Below are 18,665 nucleotides of genomic sequence, written 5' to 3' on the forward strand. Positions count from 1 at the left end.
TCCCAGATCAAAAGATAAACTCAGGGGCGGCGCCTGTGGCTCAAGGAGTAGGGCACCGGTCCCATATGCCGGAGGTGGCGGGTTCAAACCCAGCCCTGGCCAAAAACAAAAAAAAAGATAAACTCAGGGAAAGGACTCTGCTTGCCCCTCTGAGTCTAGATTTCTTCACTTCTGACCTGGTAATTCCTTACTATGTGGTCAGCTCTTCAGTGACACTGAGAAGTTGTTTTTGTTTTGTTTTGTTTTGAATTTTTTAAATTTTGAAGCATTTTTTTTTTTTTTTTGAGACAGAGTCTTCCTATGTTGTCCTCAATAGAGTGCTGTGACGTTACAGCTCACAGCAAGCTCCAACTCTTGGGTTTAATTGATTCTCTTGCCTCAGCCTCCCAGGTAGCTGGGACTACAAGCGCCTGCCACAATGCCCGACTATTTTTTTGTTGCAGTTGTCATTGTTGTCCAGCTGGTCTGGGCCAACTTCAAATCCGCCAGCCTGGGTGCATGTGACTGACGCCATGACCACTGTGCTGTGGGCACCAAGCCAATTTTCAAGCATTTTAAACTGCTGGCAGAAGTGTCTGTCTGGATAACATAGCCTACAGTGAACAAATGACAGATTTTTGTCCTTATTTTCTTTATTAAAGACTGACGTGTGGCTGCTTTCTTTGCATCTGTCTGATAGGGGGGTTTGTAAGCCTATTCTTTTTTTTTTTTTTTTTTACTTTTCTAGCATCAGTGGTTCCTTTCAGAACACTATGCCAATGAAACTTTCAGAGATAAATAACCTTTGGTGACTGATGCTCTTACCCGTTAATAATATGGAACAAAGTTTCTATTCATGTGAGACTAAAGACAAATTATGGATTGCAGTTTGGCCTAATTTTTTTAAAGTACTGTATCCATCTGTGGAAAGAAGCCATATAAGTAAGCCAAATTAATACTGAACTTCAGATTTCATGAATGTTCATTTTGTGTTCAAGGCCAAAATCTTATTGTGGTTAAAAATCCTGGCTTGGTTGGCCGGCTCGGCACCCTTGCGCTGTAAGTGCCGTGTGAACGGGGCTCGTGCCGTTCTTACTCCTCATCGAACCGCAATGCTTGGCTTACAGGAGGTGCTCAATAAATGCTTGAGAACGACTGAATAATGGTTACTTAGAGCATAGCACAGAGGGTAAGAGCGTGGTTTTAAAGTCAGAAAGATGTTGATTCGAATCCTGAGTCCTTGATAGACTACCTGTGTGTCCTTCAGCAGATTAGTTAAGCTTTCCATCTTTAAGTTTGAGTGTTCTCCTCTGTCAGGCTGAGTAACGATTGGTCCTATCTACCTCATTGGGTTACTCTGAGGATCAATGTGAAAATGCACGTGAAATACCCGGCGTAGTGTCTGTGCACAGTAAACCCTCAGTAAGTATAAACCCTTGTCAATCTGTAACCCCTTAGCTATAAAATTGGTCAATACAGTCGTGCTGACTTCGTAGAGTAGTTGTATTAAATGAGCTTGAGCACAGTGCCTACCAAAAATTCACTGGATGAGCACTGCTAGTATCTGGGCAGTGTTTTGTGGTAAGTTTATGGCAATGTATGTTATATAAATCATTGGTCTAAATTATTCTTTTATCTAATTGATTTGATCTCATGGTTTTGCTAATTTTAACTGAATGCCTCCAATATTGGGCTTTTAGGGGAAAATGAACTAATTTTTTAATATGAATTTGTACAACATTTTTATCAAGTTAGATTTGTAAGTCTCTAATAAAAACCCCAGGGTATTAACTATACCTGCCATCACTTTGGGACCAAAGCAACAAATTAGACTATAATAAGTTCTAGATCTCTATTGTAAATGGAGGAGTGAAGAAATAATAAAGGTCAATTTCTATTATAACAGGCTCCATGGAGTAAGCAGATTTATTACTGGGCTGAAATTTTACTGGGAAAGGTAGAGATTACTTTTATAGCCAGCAGCAGTTTTAAGAATTGATAGCCCTGATTTTTCTGTTGAAGTTAGTCAGCAGAGGATGTGACTCAGCAAATAAAAGGCGCCCCCGAAGCCACTGCCTTTCCCACTGCTGCTGCGAGCGCCGCGTTTCTGAACACTCTACCTACTGGGCACAGGGCACAGTTGTTTATATTAGCCACCAAGTCCTTTCCACAATTTTCTGCATGAAGTAGTAACACTATTTTATAGGTAAGGAAATTGAGATTTAAAGAAGCCAAGGAACTTGGCCGTAGTCAAGCAAGTTAAGTCAGAATGAGTCACCTGCAGAGCTCTTCATCATACTATATTGCCTTCCTAACAAAACATAGTGCTTCTTTTCTGATAAAGTTTATTTATTTCATAGATGTTCATTTTTGCTATCCACCAAGAATAAAAAGGAAGAGGTCTTGTTTTCAAGGATCTCAGTTTGAGTCTGTGGGTCAATATTGAGCTGAAATACTCTTTGAAAGTGTCCTGATCAGTGGCTTTTATGCAGTTGCCCTGTCCCTGCTCTGGAGCAGAGCGGGATGTGAGAACAGTAACTGAGTGGTGCGGATAAGGACTCTGCTGCTGCCTCTCATCTCTCCTCTCAGATATCCTAGGGTTGGACATAGAGCCTGGAATAGGAAACATGAGCAAATGACAAACTTAGATGAGGTACAAAGATCCCTGAGGTTTTCTGACATGGAGAAATTTGGACTTTGTGCAATTCTTTGAGTATTGGACTTTTTAAAATCCTCTTTCTTTCTTTCCTTGCCCTTTAGTTTGTGGGTTAACTTGGAGGAGTTTTTTTGATACTAGCAAACTGGTAAGGCTTAGGAGAAAATAAACCTCAGTTAGGTGTTTGGAATTTATTATAGGTTTTGATCTCAAGGAAAAAGTAAGGAAAGATAAGGATTAGTTAAATTTCAAGTATCTAACCAAGTTTATAAAGCAAAAAAAAAAGGAAGGATTCAAAGTAATTTTTATCATGGAATAAAAGATACGCTGTCTTCTAGAATTCTCCTCTGGTCTATTTCTTAGAGTCCACGTGGCTGCCAAGATGCAGGGGAATGAGGAAGCTCTTCTGGAACCACAGGGCTCCTAACACAGCCAGGGGAATGTGTCACTGCAAAGAAGGAAGGGACCAGCAGGCTTACCTTCAGTGTGTCTGTAGTTCAGTTGTTCATGTAATCAGAGTTTATCATTTAGCTATTTTTCTATAAATTATTTTAGTGTGGTTATTTTATGAGCAGTGCTTAGTACTATATTTGAATAAGCTGGGAAGTCATGAGACTGACAGCGAAGCACTGCGTTCTTTGAACATGTAATTTCACCTCTCTGGGGATTTTAAATAATGTAAATGGTTTTATAATTAGTGGTCATGGGTTTTGCAGAGAGCACTTAGAAAATATTCAGTTAAAGAAATGTACAGTTCTTTTCTAAGTTATTTTAAGAATAATATATACATTTCATCCTTTCAATTATAGCCTTTAAATCCACAAGACAGCAACCCTCTCGAAATGTTGCTACCAAGAATTATTCAGAGGTAAGAAAAAGTTTTATAGTTGTGTTTTAGTAACTTACGTTTCCTACCTTATGAATTGTCAACTCTTTGATTTACAAAGTAAATTGAAGAAGAAAAATTATGGAATTTTAAAGCTGGAGAAAGCTTTACCAGTTACCTTTTCTGAGAAAGCTTTACCAAACTTTTACGATTTGGTTTTGTTTTATGTTTTTTCTTTCGCTCTTTAAAAATAAAAGAGATTTACTTTATCAGTAGTCCATAATTGTTATATACAGTAATATTTTTAAGGATAACAGTGTTGAACTAAAAGGGCCATGCATGGAATACTAATAATTGAAAGTGTTTCTCAGAGAGGCACTATTTTTTTTGTGGGGGGACACAATCTCACTATATTGCCCTGGGTAGAGTGCTGTGGCATCACAGCTCATAGCAACCTCTTGGGCTTACGCGATTCTCTTGCCTCAGCCTCCCAAGTAGCTGGGACTACAGGCACCTGCCACAACGCCTGGCTATGTTATGGTTGTAGTGTCGTTGTTGGCAGGCCCGGGCTGGGTTAGCCACTGAGGTACAGTCGCCGAGCCAGAGGGGCACTGCTGATATTGTAGATCAGGTAATTCTTTGTTGTGGGGACTGTCCCGCATTGTGAGATGGTTATCAGCATCCTTGGCCCTGGTGCTGTTTGTTCAGTACTTTGTCCCTGGCTTCATCCTCATCTGCACTTCAGCTAGATGAAGACTTAGGAAGTGTGCTTATTAAGTAACATGATAACACAAAATGTGCAGAAGTAGTTAGTATTTTGAACGATAGAACCAAGAAGCAGAAATCTCTACTGAGTCTTAACAGTAACAAACAGTATTTAACAGGGATAAATCTGACAAAGATATCTAGTACTTTCTGTTACTGCATTTAAAGTTGGAGATAGAACACGGATGGTCTGACATGCCGTCAAAACTCAAGAAGGAAATCGCAGGGCACAGTCTGTACAGGAGCCTGTGTGAGTCATGCACCAGTCTAACTGTGTGTTCCTTTAGGTAGCCATGGTCCTGGGATGGCCAGGAGAGAAGTGAGCTAAGACATGTGAGAGAAAATAATATTTGTGCATGAAGGGAGATATGAGGACGCTCAGCCTGAGCTTCAGTCTTAATAGTTGCTGCTAACCTGGTTTCTACCTCCTTTTTGTGGCTTTTTTGTATATTTTTTAAAAAACCACAGTTTGAGATTCAATTATTTAACTCATTTTTATTTGGATGTTCCATTCCCAGAAAAACTATTTGTTAATTTGTGCCCCACCCTTCCCCCCAGGTGATTGAGGTGGACGAATCAGATGTGGAAGATGACATTTTTCCTACTACTTCAAAGACAGATCAAAGGTAGGTGCAGCGACTTCCTGCAAAAAGAATCATCTGAAAAAATTTAAAATTACTCAGAATTGTATAGTTACACATCTTTCTACGCTGGGTGCCTCAAGAACAAGCAGTGGCGCAGGGCACAGACCTCACTTTGAAGGTGGTCAGGGAAGGCTTCTCAGGAGGCTGTACTGAGCTGAAGTTGTGAGAAGAGTGACTTGGCTTTGCAAGAAGCAGAGGGAAAAAGCACATGCTGAGTCTCTGGAGAAAGAAACGAGCTTCACGTCGTTTAGGAGGCAATGACAAAAGCCTGGTGGAGAAGGAGGTGGCTTGCAATGAAAATGGAAAGAAGAGGAAGGGGTAAATCCTGCTGCAGGGACCCGTGAGTGTGGTGAGGACTTTGAATCTTTACACTAAGTATTATAAATGGCACGGGGAAGCCAGGGAAGGATTTTCAAGAGGGAGGGGAGATGTCTGATTTACATTATAAAGGATCCCTGTGGTTGCAGAAGGAACTACAAGCCAGACAGGCTGACCTGAAGGGAGGTCCAGTGGGAGTCCAGCTAAGAGATGATGGAGGCCCGCTTAGGCTGGCGGCAGGCGAAGTGGAGGAAGAGATGGTTGGGGGGTATATTCTGAAAACAGGCATAACAAGACTTGGGGATGGATTGGATTATTTGGAGTAAAGGAGAATAAGGAAACAAGATTGATTGTCAGGCTTTTTGCTTGAGTGTTTAGAACATGCCATACCTAAGAAGGGCTCAGAATAGGAGAGGAACAGGTGTCTGTAGGGCTCACAGGCATGTAATCAAAAGTTCTGAGTGGTGGCTCAGGCCTGTAACCCTCGCACTCTGGGAGGCCGAGGCAGGTGGATCACTTGAGCTCATGAGTTCAAGACCACCCTGAGCCAAGAGCGAGACCCCATTTCTACTAAAAATAGAAGAAGTAGCTGGTGGTGTTGTAGGCGCCTATAGTCCCAGTAACTTGAGAGGCTGAGGCAAGAGGATTACTCAGCCCCCAAAATTGGAGGTTGCTGTGAGCTATGATCACGCCAGGGCACTCTACCCAGGGTGACAGAGTGAGACTATCTCAATAAAAAAAAAAAAAAAAAAAGCAAAAAACTGCTTTAGAAGTATAGAGTGTATGTGAAACTTACATGAAGGAGGGTTATAGGTGATGGGGTATATGAATCTGGAGCTTAACTGAGGGGTTTGAAATGATACCTCGGTTCACCACTGGATAGCAGAAAGATGGTACATAAAGCCATTGGGGTGGGTGGGATGACCTGGAAATACAGAGAGAGAGGCGGGCTTGTGTTCCTGTCCTGTAGTTACAACCTTTAGAGCTTGGGTAAAGTAGAAAAAGCAGTAAGAAAGACAAGAGAAAAATCCAAGGGAGTATAGAGTCTGTAACTGTAAGCTCATACTGGCCTTTATAGGAGTAAAAAAAAAAAAAAAAAAAATCCCAAGATGAGCACAGGTGCAAGTAGACTTATATATTTTGTGTTAGATAGTTGAAGGAGTTCTTTTAGTTCATGAACATTTACTGGAATTTCTCATTTGTAGACATGAGGTATTAATATAATAATAAATGATGGTCGTTCAGCACTTTCTACCTGCCCAGCACTGTTGTAAGCACTTTACGTATGAATTAGCTTGTCTGGTGCTCACAAAAACCCCAGGAGATAGATACAACTGTAACGCTGTCATCGGATGAAGAAAGTGAGGCATAGTGGACTAAGTAACTTACCTAAGGTCACCTAGTTACTCACACGGACCAGGCATTCTGCTCCCAAACTCATCTGTGTTGTTGTTTGACATAGTAATGAAGCTCATGTAAGCGATTTCAAGAGGCTATTTAGAAATTGACATTTTTGAAAGGAATCTGAAATCAGCCTTGTAGAGTTGTGCTTCTAATGATGGCAACAGAATGACAATTCAGACCGTTTCTGCAGTCTTTTAGTAATTGCTGGATGTGTATGTTATTTCATTTGTAATTTAAAGTATTTAAGCTCCACCACTTAGGTGTGGACCTTGATAAATTTGTAGATCCTCTGCCTCTGAACTTAGTTACTTTTCAGGTTTGCCTCACAGATCCTCTTGTCCCTTATTTTTGTGTATAAGGATCTGTGAATTTTTCTGTTTACTTCTGATGTAAGATCTCTTAATTCTTATCTTCTTTGTCTAGACAAGACTTTGGGGACATACTTGTTTTGCTATAATAACATCCCAAAACATGTTAATAAAATTGTAGACAAAGAATTCACAAACACTGCTTTTATTTAAGGCAGGGGTGAGCAAACTCTTAAAAGGCTAAACAGTAAATACTTTAGGCTTTGCAGCCCAGGAGGCAAAATCGAGCATATTATATTATGTAGATAGGTACTTGAAGAACCATTTAAAATGTAGCCACTTCAAAATGTGAAAACTGTTTGAGACTCTGTCTCAAAAAATCTTTTTTTAGTGCTTAACATGTGTCAGGCTCTGTTCTAAGTGTTAAGCATATTAACACATTTAATCTTTAAAAAATTAGTATTCTCATTTTACAGATGAGGAAATTGAGGTACAGAGATATTAAATAACTTTAACAAGACCACATAGTGAGTAAATACAGGCTAAACTGTAATTCAGACTTTGGTCCCATTAAGTTTTGACTGTTTCTAATGTAGGTTGAAGGGAATTGTGTGCTGTTTTTATTCATGGCTGCTACTAGATTGAAAAACACATGTATAGGCACATTTGATAGATCCTGTGATTCATCTTTTTTTTTTTTTTTTTTTGGCCTCAGGTGCTCCAGTGTGTCATCCAGCAAATCTATGTCCCAGAGCCAAATAGCCAAAGGGGTTGATTTTGAATCAGATGAGGTAATAAAATAATATTGTTAAATTTCAATTAATTTTTAACTATGTAAAATTTAAGGACTACCTGCTGGTTGCTAAAAATTATCTTAAAAATAGTTTCATTGATAGTCTTTCTTTGAACTGTAGTTAATGGAAAGAGTCTACAAATAACATCTGTTGAGTGCCTGTCAAGGTGATTACTGCAGGTATGAAAGGTCTGCAGATTTTTAAAAAGTGATATTCACTCAGCTCTATTTAATTTGTCCAGTAAACAAAAGAGGATCAGAATTTTTTAATTTTTTTTGCTTCTGCCATTCGTATTTGGAGGATGATGATCATGCTATCCCCAGAGCTTTTAATAGTTCTGTAGTGGGGTATTTATTGAGTATTCACTGTACACTTGGCATGTATCTTACATGAGATGGTCCATGGTGACTGTCAACGTCACAGAGGCACCCAGGCCTTACTGAAGTGCCCTCTGGCAGGAGGTGTGGAAGAAACTGCAAGATGGTCGTCTAAACCAGACAACCGGGGTGGTGCCTGTGGCTCAAAGGAGTAGGGCCCTGGCCTCAGGCCAGAGGTGGTAGGTTCAAACCAGCCCTGGCCAAAAAAACTGCAAAAAACAAACGAACAAAAAACCCCGGACAACCATAAACTCTCCTCTAGCTTGAACGAGGAGGAATAGGAGGACGGCCAATCATAACTTGCCTCTTGCCATTTTCATTTGTTGTTTCGATGAAGTTGAATTAAAGCTGCGTGAACGAAGGAAGCTGGCCTTCTCCTTTCCCCGTGGCTGCCATTTGAAGGGCCTTTGCCAGTTTTTATTGAATTGCTTGAAGATGTTTCTCTTAGGCCTATCAATCCCTTCATTTATTTTTTATTTTTAAAAGATTGTTAATTGTAGTAAAAACACATAACAAAATTAACCATCTTAACCACTAAAAAAATATATTTAATTTTAGTATGTTTAGGGGTGCCAGTTGAATTCCACTATGTGTATATTGTATAGTGGTAGAGTGCAGTCTGTGTCCATTTTACCCCCTAGGCTGAGTTTTCATTCCTCACTCCCTTATGCGCTCCCCTGTCGTGAGTCTCCGTGGCCACTGCACCATTGTTTGTGCCCTTGTGTAATCGTAGTTTAGCTCTCACTTTTAAATGAGAACTTGTGGCGTTGCTTTTCTGTTTCTGGGTTACTTCACTTAGGATATTGGGTTCCAGTTCCATCCAAGTTGCTGCAAAAGACATTTGCCGAGTAATGCTCCATGCTATATATATGCACCCCATAGTCCTAATCCAGTCATCAGTTGATTCCATTAAGGTTGACTCCATATCTTTGTTTATTGTGCTCTGACAAACATATGTGTGTCCAGGTGTCTCTTTGATGTAATTGCTTCTTTTCCACTGAGTAGAACCCGTTAGTAGGTTTGCAGGATCAAATGGTAGATTGACTTTTGGTCATTTGAGAAATCTCTGTGTTGATCTCCATAGCTGATTTATAGTCCTACGAACAGTGATATGTGTAACTATTCCCTTTTTACCACATCTGTGCCAACTTTTTTTTTTTTTACTTTTTAATAATGGCCATTCTAGTTGAAGTACATCTTAACCATTTTTAAGTGCACAATTCAGGAGTAGTTAAGTATCTATGGTGTTGTAAAACAGATGATCAGAACTTTTTCGTTTTACAAAGCTAAAACTCTACACCCCTTAAACAAGTCTTCCTTCCTCCCTTTCTCCAGCCCCCGGAAGCCACTATTGTACTTTCTCTTTCTGTGAATTTGCCTATTCTTGATAAAGAATATTCTATCATGCAGGATATGTCTTTTGTGACTGGTTTATTTCATGTAGTGCAACGTCCTCAAGCTTGATCCATGTTGCAGCACGTGACTTACTCCTTTCATTTTGAGCTTCAGCGGCTGTGGTTGTCTTCCCTGAATCTCAGCTGTGATTTTAAACAGTTTGAGAGGGCTCACCACAACTCAGGCTGTGAAGAAAAATAGCAGCAAGAGCTCAATCTACCATTAATACTAACATCTCGCTAGAGGAGGGAAGCTGGCAGATAGTGACTCGTTTGTTTATTCCAAAGCGTCTAGATACATGTTACAGTTAAAAATCTACTAGTTCATGTTGCCTGCAAAGAAAAACTATTAGCAAGTTTTCTATTAGACTTCTAATAAATCTAAACTGGTTTATTAAAATTCTGCCTTTTATAATAGCAGCAAATGAATCAGTAAATGAAAGCGAGTTTGTATTTTTTCAGTACATCCATTTCTCACCAGAAATGGTTAACTTAGCTGACATTTGAATGTGTTAATATAGCCTAACATCAAACAGTAGTTTCTTTTATGAATGTCCTAAAAGAAACATAAATCAAATATTGGTAAACAAATTTGCTTTATCTTCTGAATATTTAGTTACTGAAGACGTAAGAATCACTTGTATGGTATCCTCAGTGAATCATATACCTTGCGCTTACCTGAAGTTTGCTAGTTGTTTTCATTCTCTTTCATTAAATTCTTAGGCAATAGTTCATATTTCTGTTTATGCTTGCCATGCAACACTGGATCTTTTGAAATGCTCCATCTACTTTTTCCAAAAAACTGTTGGAAAGATTGCTTTACTAGGTTGCTTTTTGCATCAGTCTGAGAGTTGATTTCTAGCATTAAATGAGTAATGGAAAATAAGAGTTATAGCTGCTTCTGAGGTAGTTTCTCCGGAACAGCAGATGTACTGGAATGAAATGTGAAAGCAAAAAACCTGTTCAAAAAGCAAACATAATGACTTGAGGGATTTTTTTTTTCCTGGCATACCCACACCTCATCTGCCTAATTAAGGCTAATAATTGAGGGAATTGTATATGGTCTGTGTTAAAGGTGTAGAAACCCACACATGCCTAACAGGTAAGATTTTATTTATAATGCTCACTAAGAACTTAAATGGACTTACGTATTTTGCATTTATAAAGAAAATGGAAAAATGGAGTTTACCCTGTGTGAAAGAAGAAAGTGACTGCTCGAAAGCGATTTGCCCAGAAGAACTTCTGTCTTATTTCAGTGAAGTGTGGAATAGTCACTAACATAACGTTTGTGTATCATTTCAGGATGATGATGATGATGATCCTTTTATGAACATTAGTTCTTTAAGAAGAAACAGAAGATAACATATTTAATGGCACTTAGAAATTTTCAAGATAAAAAAGAAATCAGAACATTGCAAGCTAAGAATTTACAGTTGAAAATGTTTTAAGTATTGCTCTTCATGGAAGAAGTTGAAAAAGTTGTATTTAACAGAAAACTTTGTGTTTTCTGAATAAATTCATTATTTCATGAATATAAATGATATTCATTTACATTTTTGAATATCATTTCCTAAACATGACTTCATTACTTTAGAAATTTACCAGCTCAAGAGCATCTGTAATACCATCAGTTCTCATTTTTTAATCTGATTGGCATAGTAAGAGCTTTGTTTAAATATCATTCTTAAATAAGGATTAAAATAAATCTACCATTTTATGTTTCTGTTTCATGATCATGGACTATGTCAGTATTTTAATGTGGTTACATTTAGCCAAAGTTGAGGGAAAGAGCTTTAAACATTTAACCTTTTCATAATTTTAATGCTTTCCTAAAGTTTCTTCATTTCTTTTTTTTATTTATATATTTTTATTTCTTTCTTCTTTCTTTTTTTTTTGCAGTTTCTGGCCAGGGCTGGGTTTGAACCCACCACCTCTGGATATGGGGCTGGTGCCCTACTCCTTTGAGCCACAGGCGCTGCCCAGTTTCTTGATTTCTTGAAAGTTGAAACAATCTTTGTGAAACTGTGCCTAAGCTCACTATTTGTTATTAAGTATGTGTTTTTTCTGTGCTTAAGACTTTGAATGATGGGAAGTACCTTTTAGTTTCATTAATAATAGAAATAAGTTTTTATTAAAAATAACATTCTGTTAGAATTACCAAGTTTTTATTCCCATTGTAACAAAGACTTTAGAAGATTATATTCACATTGAGTTGTAGTAATTTTTTCTGTTATACTCTATCATTAATTATTCTCTCTCATGTATGTATCATACCTATTTCTAGGAGAAAAAGGGCAAAAAAAATTTTTAACTATCTTCTTGAAAATATTGTACTTTTTTAGGTAGAATAGTGAGTTGAACTTGGGTTATGTTAGAAGACTGAAATATAACTAATGTAGAATATCAACGCCAAGATTTTTCATTAATAATATCCTATCATAACTTTGGCTTATGTGAAATATTTCTGAATAGACAGTTTCAGAAATTTTAGTAACTCATGTTAAGTTTATATTTTCTTACTTGTTTTAAAGGGGAAATAAGAATTTGACTTCTTTAGATTTAAATTAAGTAATCTCATACTTTTCTTTAACCCTGTAAAAGACCCCTGAGCGTATTCCTTCTTTCGCTCTTATAAGGCAGTTTTACTTCTCAAGGAAGTTAGTTATAGAGATCTTGGGACAGCGTTTCTTCGTAGGTAGAAACAAACTCTTGACTGAACGATCCTCATGACCATTAGAATAGTCCTACCTGAATGTGTCAAATTATAAGAGACAGACCTTTGGTTAGTGGCTGTTTCCATATTAAACACCTTTGCAGTGACCTCAGTCAAAAATTGCTAGATAATATTCTAATGACTTAAAAATATTTTCTGTACTTAATTTTAGCATAAAGGTTATTTTAGCAGGTAGCATTCACTCAGTAAAAAGCATTGCCCTGTGAAATACTCTCAGGCAGATCTGCCCCCATCTTTGTTGTACTTCCTATCTAGCATTCCCAGTATTGGAACAAAGCAGAGGTCACACTGGGGGTGAGCATTATGTCCATGATGGAATGGAAGCTATGAGAGGAGGCGGGTTCTAGGAGAGGCAGTTTTACTTCTGCACGGGCACACCGGCTCAGACTGAGCTGCCAGCCCTGTAGCTATGAGCTCTTCTCATTCACTGTTAGGGGGCTCAGTGAGGGTAATAGTGGGGAGAGGGTCTCCGAAGTATCCTGACAGCCTTCCGGGAAAAAGGAACAAGGCTTTCTCCCTTTAAACAGGTTGTTCTAGGTTTGGAGAGTGGTACTAAGTGTTACGTGGTTAGCTGTTAAGGAAGAAAGGGTGAAAATCTCTCCAACTAAGTCAAGTCATTTTTCAGGGTGTCCATCCTTTTTTTTTCCCCCCTCTTATATACATTGGAAGAGTAAGAGTTGTCTTGGCTACATATTAAATACACAAACAATATTGAAAGTTGATTAGCAAAAAAAAAAAAAAAAAGGTCCGTGCATACTTTTCATGCTATCTGACACTACAGATAAGCAAAAAAGGTCCTCACAAAATCAATATGCAGACTGTGCAGGTTGGACAACCCTGGCTACATATCAAGCCCTGGAAATAAGGTAAATAAAACATAAAAGGAAAATCTTTTTGATTAAATATTGTCCTTGATATTTTATATTGATATGGGCAAAATCTGTTGGTTTTTTTCTTCTGACAAGTTTCAGACCTGTCGGTCTAGACGTGTAGACATCTTTAGATGGTTCTGGAGCACCTGCATTTGCTCTTGAAGGCTGTGAGAGCAGGGATGAAAACATCTGAAGGGAACCCTTCTGTCGATTACCAAAGAATAGGTCTCTTTGTGGTGGTTTATTTCCTGTCATAAAAACACAGCAGTAAATTTACAAAATTAAGAATGCATTTAGTTCTAGGAAATCCTGAGAAATACAATGTAGTGCTTAGAAAATTGAAGTTTTGAGACCTGTGACTTTTAACTCAGGTACATATAAAAACCTTTTTTCCTAAACATTTAAAATTGTAAAATACAATAGCCGGGCGTTGTGGCGGGCGCCCGTAGTCCCAGCTGCTCGGGAGGCTGAGGCAAGAGAATCACGTAAGCCCAAGAGTTAGAGGTTGCTGTGAGCCGTGTGACGCCACAGTACTCCACCCGAGGGCGGTACAGTGAGACTCTGTCTCTACAAAAAAAAAATAATAATAAAATTGTAAAATACAATAAATACAGCAAAGTCACACAGTTTAACAAATAATCATAAAGTGAGCACTCGTGGAACTGCTATCCAGGTCAGGAAATAAAATGTTGCAGTGCCTCAGAAACCCAACAAATGGTTCTCTCCCCTGTGGTTAGCTAGCCCTGACGTCTGTAATTTAAAAGCTCTTATTTTTGCCACAATGGTGCTTCTACCATTAGATGCAGTTAGGATGATGCGGCTACACATCTGAAATTAAGGAGTTAGTGTAGCTGCAGTGTGTTTAGGACTTATGGAGTAATAGCAAACCTGTGTAGTAATAACGTAATTATCTTTCTAATCATGTAACTTACATATGTATTTCAACTGGTTTAGCCTGTTACTATGGAAATTATCCGTTTGATAAATTTTGCATATAAAAGTTCCAGAAGAAATGTCTTAATAAAGAGAAAAATCCTTTATTAGAAGAATTGAGTGGGGAAAAAAGTCTCCCAAAATCAATTTTTTCTTTGGAAATGTGTATTATTTAAAAGCGACTTTCTCCAAAACTAATCTGATGTCCTTTTTGTCTCTGCTGTAAAATTTAATTCATAATATATTGCGGGTTTTTTTTTTTTTTAAGCTAACTACCCTTTTAAATTTCTGTATAATAAAGATAAGGTGTTTTGAATATAGTAAGCTTCCAAATTCTTGAATGAAAAACGTCTACATTTCCTCATTTGCTTATCTCATTTTCCTTATTTATCTTAATCTAATGTTTATGAGGTCTGAAAATACTAGAATTTTAGTTTGATCTCTGTAAAGCCAGTATATATGGCTTGCTGATGCTCCTTACATCTGTATATCTTTACCACGTCAGATCATTTGATCTGATTTTAGCTGTTTTTAAATTGCAAAATCAATGCATATTCTTCAAAATTCAGGCATTGAAATGTGTATCAGAGTGCACACAGTTACCCATCCTTTCCCCAGGTACAGCCTCTGAACAATTGGGTACATGTTTCTCCAATTACTGTTGACACGACTACTGAAAAAAATTGTTAAATTAAAACCCCCTATTGTATAGCCACATATTTTGGTTCCCATATCAAGGTATATGTTCTCCTTGTACTTAATCTATATATCCTGGTTTTCCACATCTGATTTGTCAACCTCTTAATTAAACCATCTCATTGCCTTTTTTGAGGGATAACCACACTGCTTCTCAGTATGTTTTAATTGTTATTGCTCATTTGGATCAAAAAAAGGGATATTTAATGTGTAGTACCTTGCTATTGAAAGTGGCAAAATAACTTTTTAAAGGTCTTCTGTCTGTTCATTGCACTGATCAGGGAAAGAGGTACAATGGATATTAGGCTGGTTGGCCTGTGCCACCTTTCTGCCTCTGGGAGCCACTGTGCAGTCGTGATGGTTCATGTACAAATGCTCAAAACTAGTTCATAAGTGCCCGTGATCACCTGTTACATTTCAAGTGTTACATCTTTTGTAAAAATCAGTATTTTTTACACTCTGAGCTTAAAACATAACTCTAGTCTACCTATCATTGCCTTTGAACTGAGTAGGCAATATATATAACTGTGTAAGTGTTGCTAGAAGCAAAAAGCCATTGCTTATTGGGGTGAGAAGCACAGCTGCATCTCTGCTGAGCCTTGGATAGTCTGGAAATGAAACTCTGAAGTGGGGGGAGTCATTTGGCATGCCTTAAAATCTTCTGCCACACACACACACAGTGGCACTTGGCTGTAATCCTAGCATTTTGGGAGGCTGAAGCGGGAGGATCACTGTATGCCAAGAGTTCGAGACCAGCTTGAGCAATACAGTGAGACGGGTCACTACCAAAAATTATAAAATTTAGTTGGGCATGGTGGTGAGATCTTGTAGTGCAGCTATTAGGTTAGTGCAAAAGTCATGGTTTTCACATTGTTGAAATGTGCCGTTTTGAGACGGGAATACATTCTGAAATGTTATGCTATACATCATTTTAATGCACATTTCTTGCTTTATGTTTTTTTGCCAGTGACTTATTACTTGCTGTCTGTGTTTATTTTGGACTAGGGAAATGATGTTAGACAAAAAGCAAATTCAAGTGATTTTCTCATTTTAGTTAAAAATGGGTCCTAAAGCAGTGGAGACAACTTCCAACATCAACATGCATTTTTTCCAGGAACTGCTAACAAACATGCAGTATATAGTAGTGGTTCCAGAGCTTTGACGAGGAGTGTAGGCCAGGCTCCGTGGCTCCCGCCTGTAATCCTAGCACTGTAGGAGGCCAAGGCGGGTGGATTGCTTGAGCTCAGGAGTTGGAGACCAGCCCGAGGAAAAATCCAGACCCCTGTCTCTACTAAAAATAGACAAAACTAAGCAAGATGATTGCTGAGCCCAAGAGTTGGAGATTGCTGTGAGCTATAGTGATGCCACAGCACTCTACCCAGGGCGACAGCTTGAGACTGTCTCAAAAAAAAAGGAAAAAAAGTGTAGTGGCTGGCCACTGGAAGTTGACGGCCAGGCCAGTTGAGAGCAATCACCAAAGCTGATCCTCTGGTGACTACAGCAGAAGTTGTCGAACAATTCAATGTCAACCAGATGGGTGTTTGGCATTTGAAGCAAATTCGAAAGGTGAAAAAGCTCAATAAGTGGGTGCCTTATGAGCTGACTGAAAATCAGAGCCATCGTCATTCAACAACAATGAACCATTTCTTGATCAGTTATGATGTGTGATGAAAAGTGGATTTTATACACCAATGGCAATGACCAGCTCAGTGGTTGAAGTGAGAGGAACCTCCAAAGCCAAACTTGTACTAGAAAAAGGTCATGGCCACTGCTCGGCGGTCTGCTGCCGTCTGATCTACTACCGCTTTCTGAATCCCAGCTAAACCATGGCATCTGAGAATTATGCTCAGCAAATCCATGAGAGGCACCAAAAATTGCACCACCTGCAACCGGCATGTCAACAGAAAGGGCCCAGTTCTCTATAACGCCCAATCGTATACCACACAACCAGTGCTTCCAAAGTTAAACAAATTAGGCTGCAAAATTTTGCCTCATCTGCCATATTCACCTGACTTCTTGCTAACTGCCTACCACTTCTTCGACTTTTTGCAGAGAAAACACTTCCACAACCAGCAGAATGCAGAAAATGCTTTCCAACAGCTTTTGAATCCCGAAGCATGGAATTTTATGCTATAGGAAGAAACAAACTTATTTCTCACTGGCAACAATATGTTGATTGTAATGGTTCCTATTTTGATTAATAAAGATGTGTTTGAGCCTAGTTACAATGATTTAAAATTCATGATCCAAAACTGCAATTACTTTTGCACCAACCTGATACTTGGGAGAATGAGGCAGGAGGATCACTTGAGCCCAGAAGTCTAGAAGTCAGAGACTGTACTGAGCTATGATGATGCCACTGTGCTCCAGCCAGGGCAACAGAGCATGACCTGGTCCCCAAAAATAAGTGTTCTGAAATAAGTAAATCCATCATAAATTTACCTGAAGGTCTCCAATGGTTTATCATTGCAGTATTGATTTCTGAGTTTTTAAATAGTGCTTTAAGTTAGATGTTAAATTTTGAGATAAAATGTTTAATTTTGAGATAGTATTGATTTTATAGAAATTAAAAATTTTTAAATGTGTAATTTTGAGATAGTATTGATTTTATAGAAATTTGCGAGAATAAAGGAGAACTTTTAATCCTTTATTCAAGTTCACCAATTTTTAACATTTTGTCATTTTAAACTTATATATACATACATGTATATGATAGATGCATACGGAGGGTGGCAAAAAATGTGCACATTTTAAGAAAGGGAAAACTATTAAAATTTTAATATTCAAGTCATTTGGCTTCTGCAATTACAAGAGGTGCTCAAAAGTGACTTGCATTCATCTTGTTATGGGTATGTATGAAGTTATCATACAATTTTAATACAATTGTTCCTTAAACGGTGTGTATGTTTTTTGTTCTCCCGTATATGTATGTGTTTTATACTATATATTCACTTCAAATGTGAACACTTATACATAATTTATTTTTCAACTTTTCGATAGTACGTTGTGATGTTATTTTATTCCTTAATACTTGAGTGTACGTTCCCTAAGAACAAGGACATTCTGCTCTATAACCACAGTACAATTTACAATCTATTTTCCCATTTTGTTATTTTTTCCCAATAGTTTTCTTACATAGCATGATATTTTTTTCCCCTTCTAGTCCCAGGTCAAGTCCAGGGTTTAATCTTTTTTTTTGAGACAGAGTCTCACTATGTCACTCTTGGTAGAGTACCATGGCGTCACAGCTCAAAGCAACCTCCCAACTCTTGGGCTTAAGCAATTCTCTATCCTCAGCCTCCCAAGTAGCTGGAACTACAGGCACTGGCCAGCTATTTTTGTCTTATTGTAATTGTCATTGTTTAGCAGACCCAGGCTGGGTTTGAACCCGCCAGCCTCAGTGTATGTGGCTGGCACCTTAACCACTGAGCTATGGGTGCCAAGCTTAATTTTTATTTTATTTAATTAATTTATTTATTTTTCGAGACAGAGTCTCAAGCTGTCGCCCTTGGTAAGTGCTATGGTGTCACAGCTCACAGCAACCTCAAACTCTTGGGCTTAAGCTATTCTCTTGTCTCAGCCTCCCAAGAAGCTGGGACTACAGGCACCTGCCACAACCCCCAGCTTTTTTTTTTTTTTTTGCAGTTGTCATTGTTTTAGCTTGCCCAGCCAGGTTCAAACCCACCAGCCTCGATGTATGTGGCTGGAGCCCTACCCACTGAGCGACGGGCACCGCCTCCTAATTTTATTTTTTGACTGTGTAGGATATTAACATGTTTCCCGAAGTCTAAATCATTCAAATATCACTCCCTTCCCCATCCCTTTCACCTCTTTCTGCCCTACCCATTGTAGGTAACCAATTTCATTTTTGTTTATCCTTTCTGGATTTCTTCTTGCCAAAATAAGTAGATTTGTATATTTTTTCATTTCCCTTTCTTAAAAGGTTTTATCCTATATATACTATA

At 38.3% G+C, this 18,665-nt stretch overlaps 1 protein-coding gene across 3 annotated transcripts in view; it reads left to right on the forward strand.

The window, feature by feature from the left end:
* MRE11 (MRE11 homolog, double strand break repair nuclease) overlaps positions 1-17,080 on the forward strand; it is a 71,743-nt gene extending 54,663 nt beyond the window's left edge. For all 3 annotated transcript variants that reach the window (XM_053561857.1, XM_053561859.1, XM_053561858.1), the window contains exons 17-20: positions 3,445-3,503; positions 4,785-4,852; positions 7,616-7,691; positions 10,768-17,080. In XM_053561857.1, coding sequence (XP_053417832.1) covers positions 3,445-3,503; positions 4,785-4,852; positions 7,616-7,691; positions 10,768-10,827 — 263 coding nt within the window. In that variant the 3' untranslated portion in view covers positions 10,828-17,080. The remainder of the gene's footprint in view (positions 1-3,444; positions 3,504-4,784; positions 4,853-7,615; positions 7,692-10,767) is intronic.
* The last annotated feature ends 1,585 nt before the right edge of the window (positions 17,081-18,665 follow it).

This window comes from Nycticebus coucang, chromosome 14 (assembly GCF_027406575.1).
Source record: "Nycticebus coucang isolate mNycCou1 chromosome 14, mNycCou1.pri, whole genome shotgun sequence".
In the NCBI taxonomy this organism is placed as follows: Eukaryota; Metazoa; Chordata; class Mammalia; order Primates; family Lorisidae; genus Nycticebus; species Nycticebus coucang.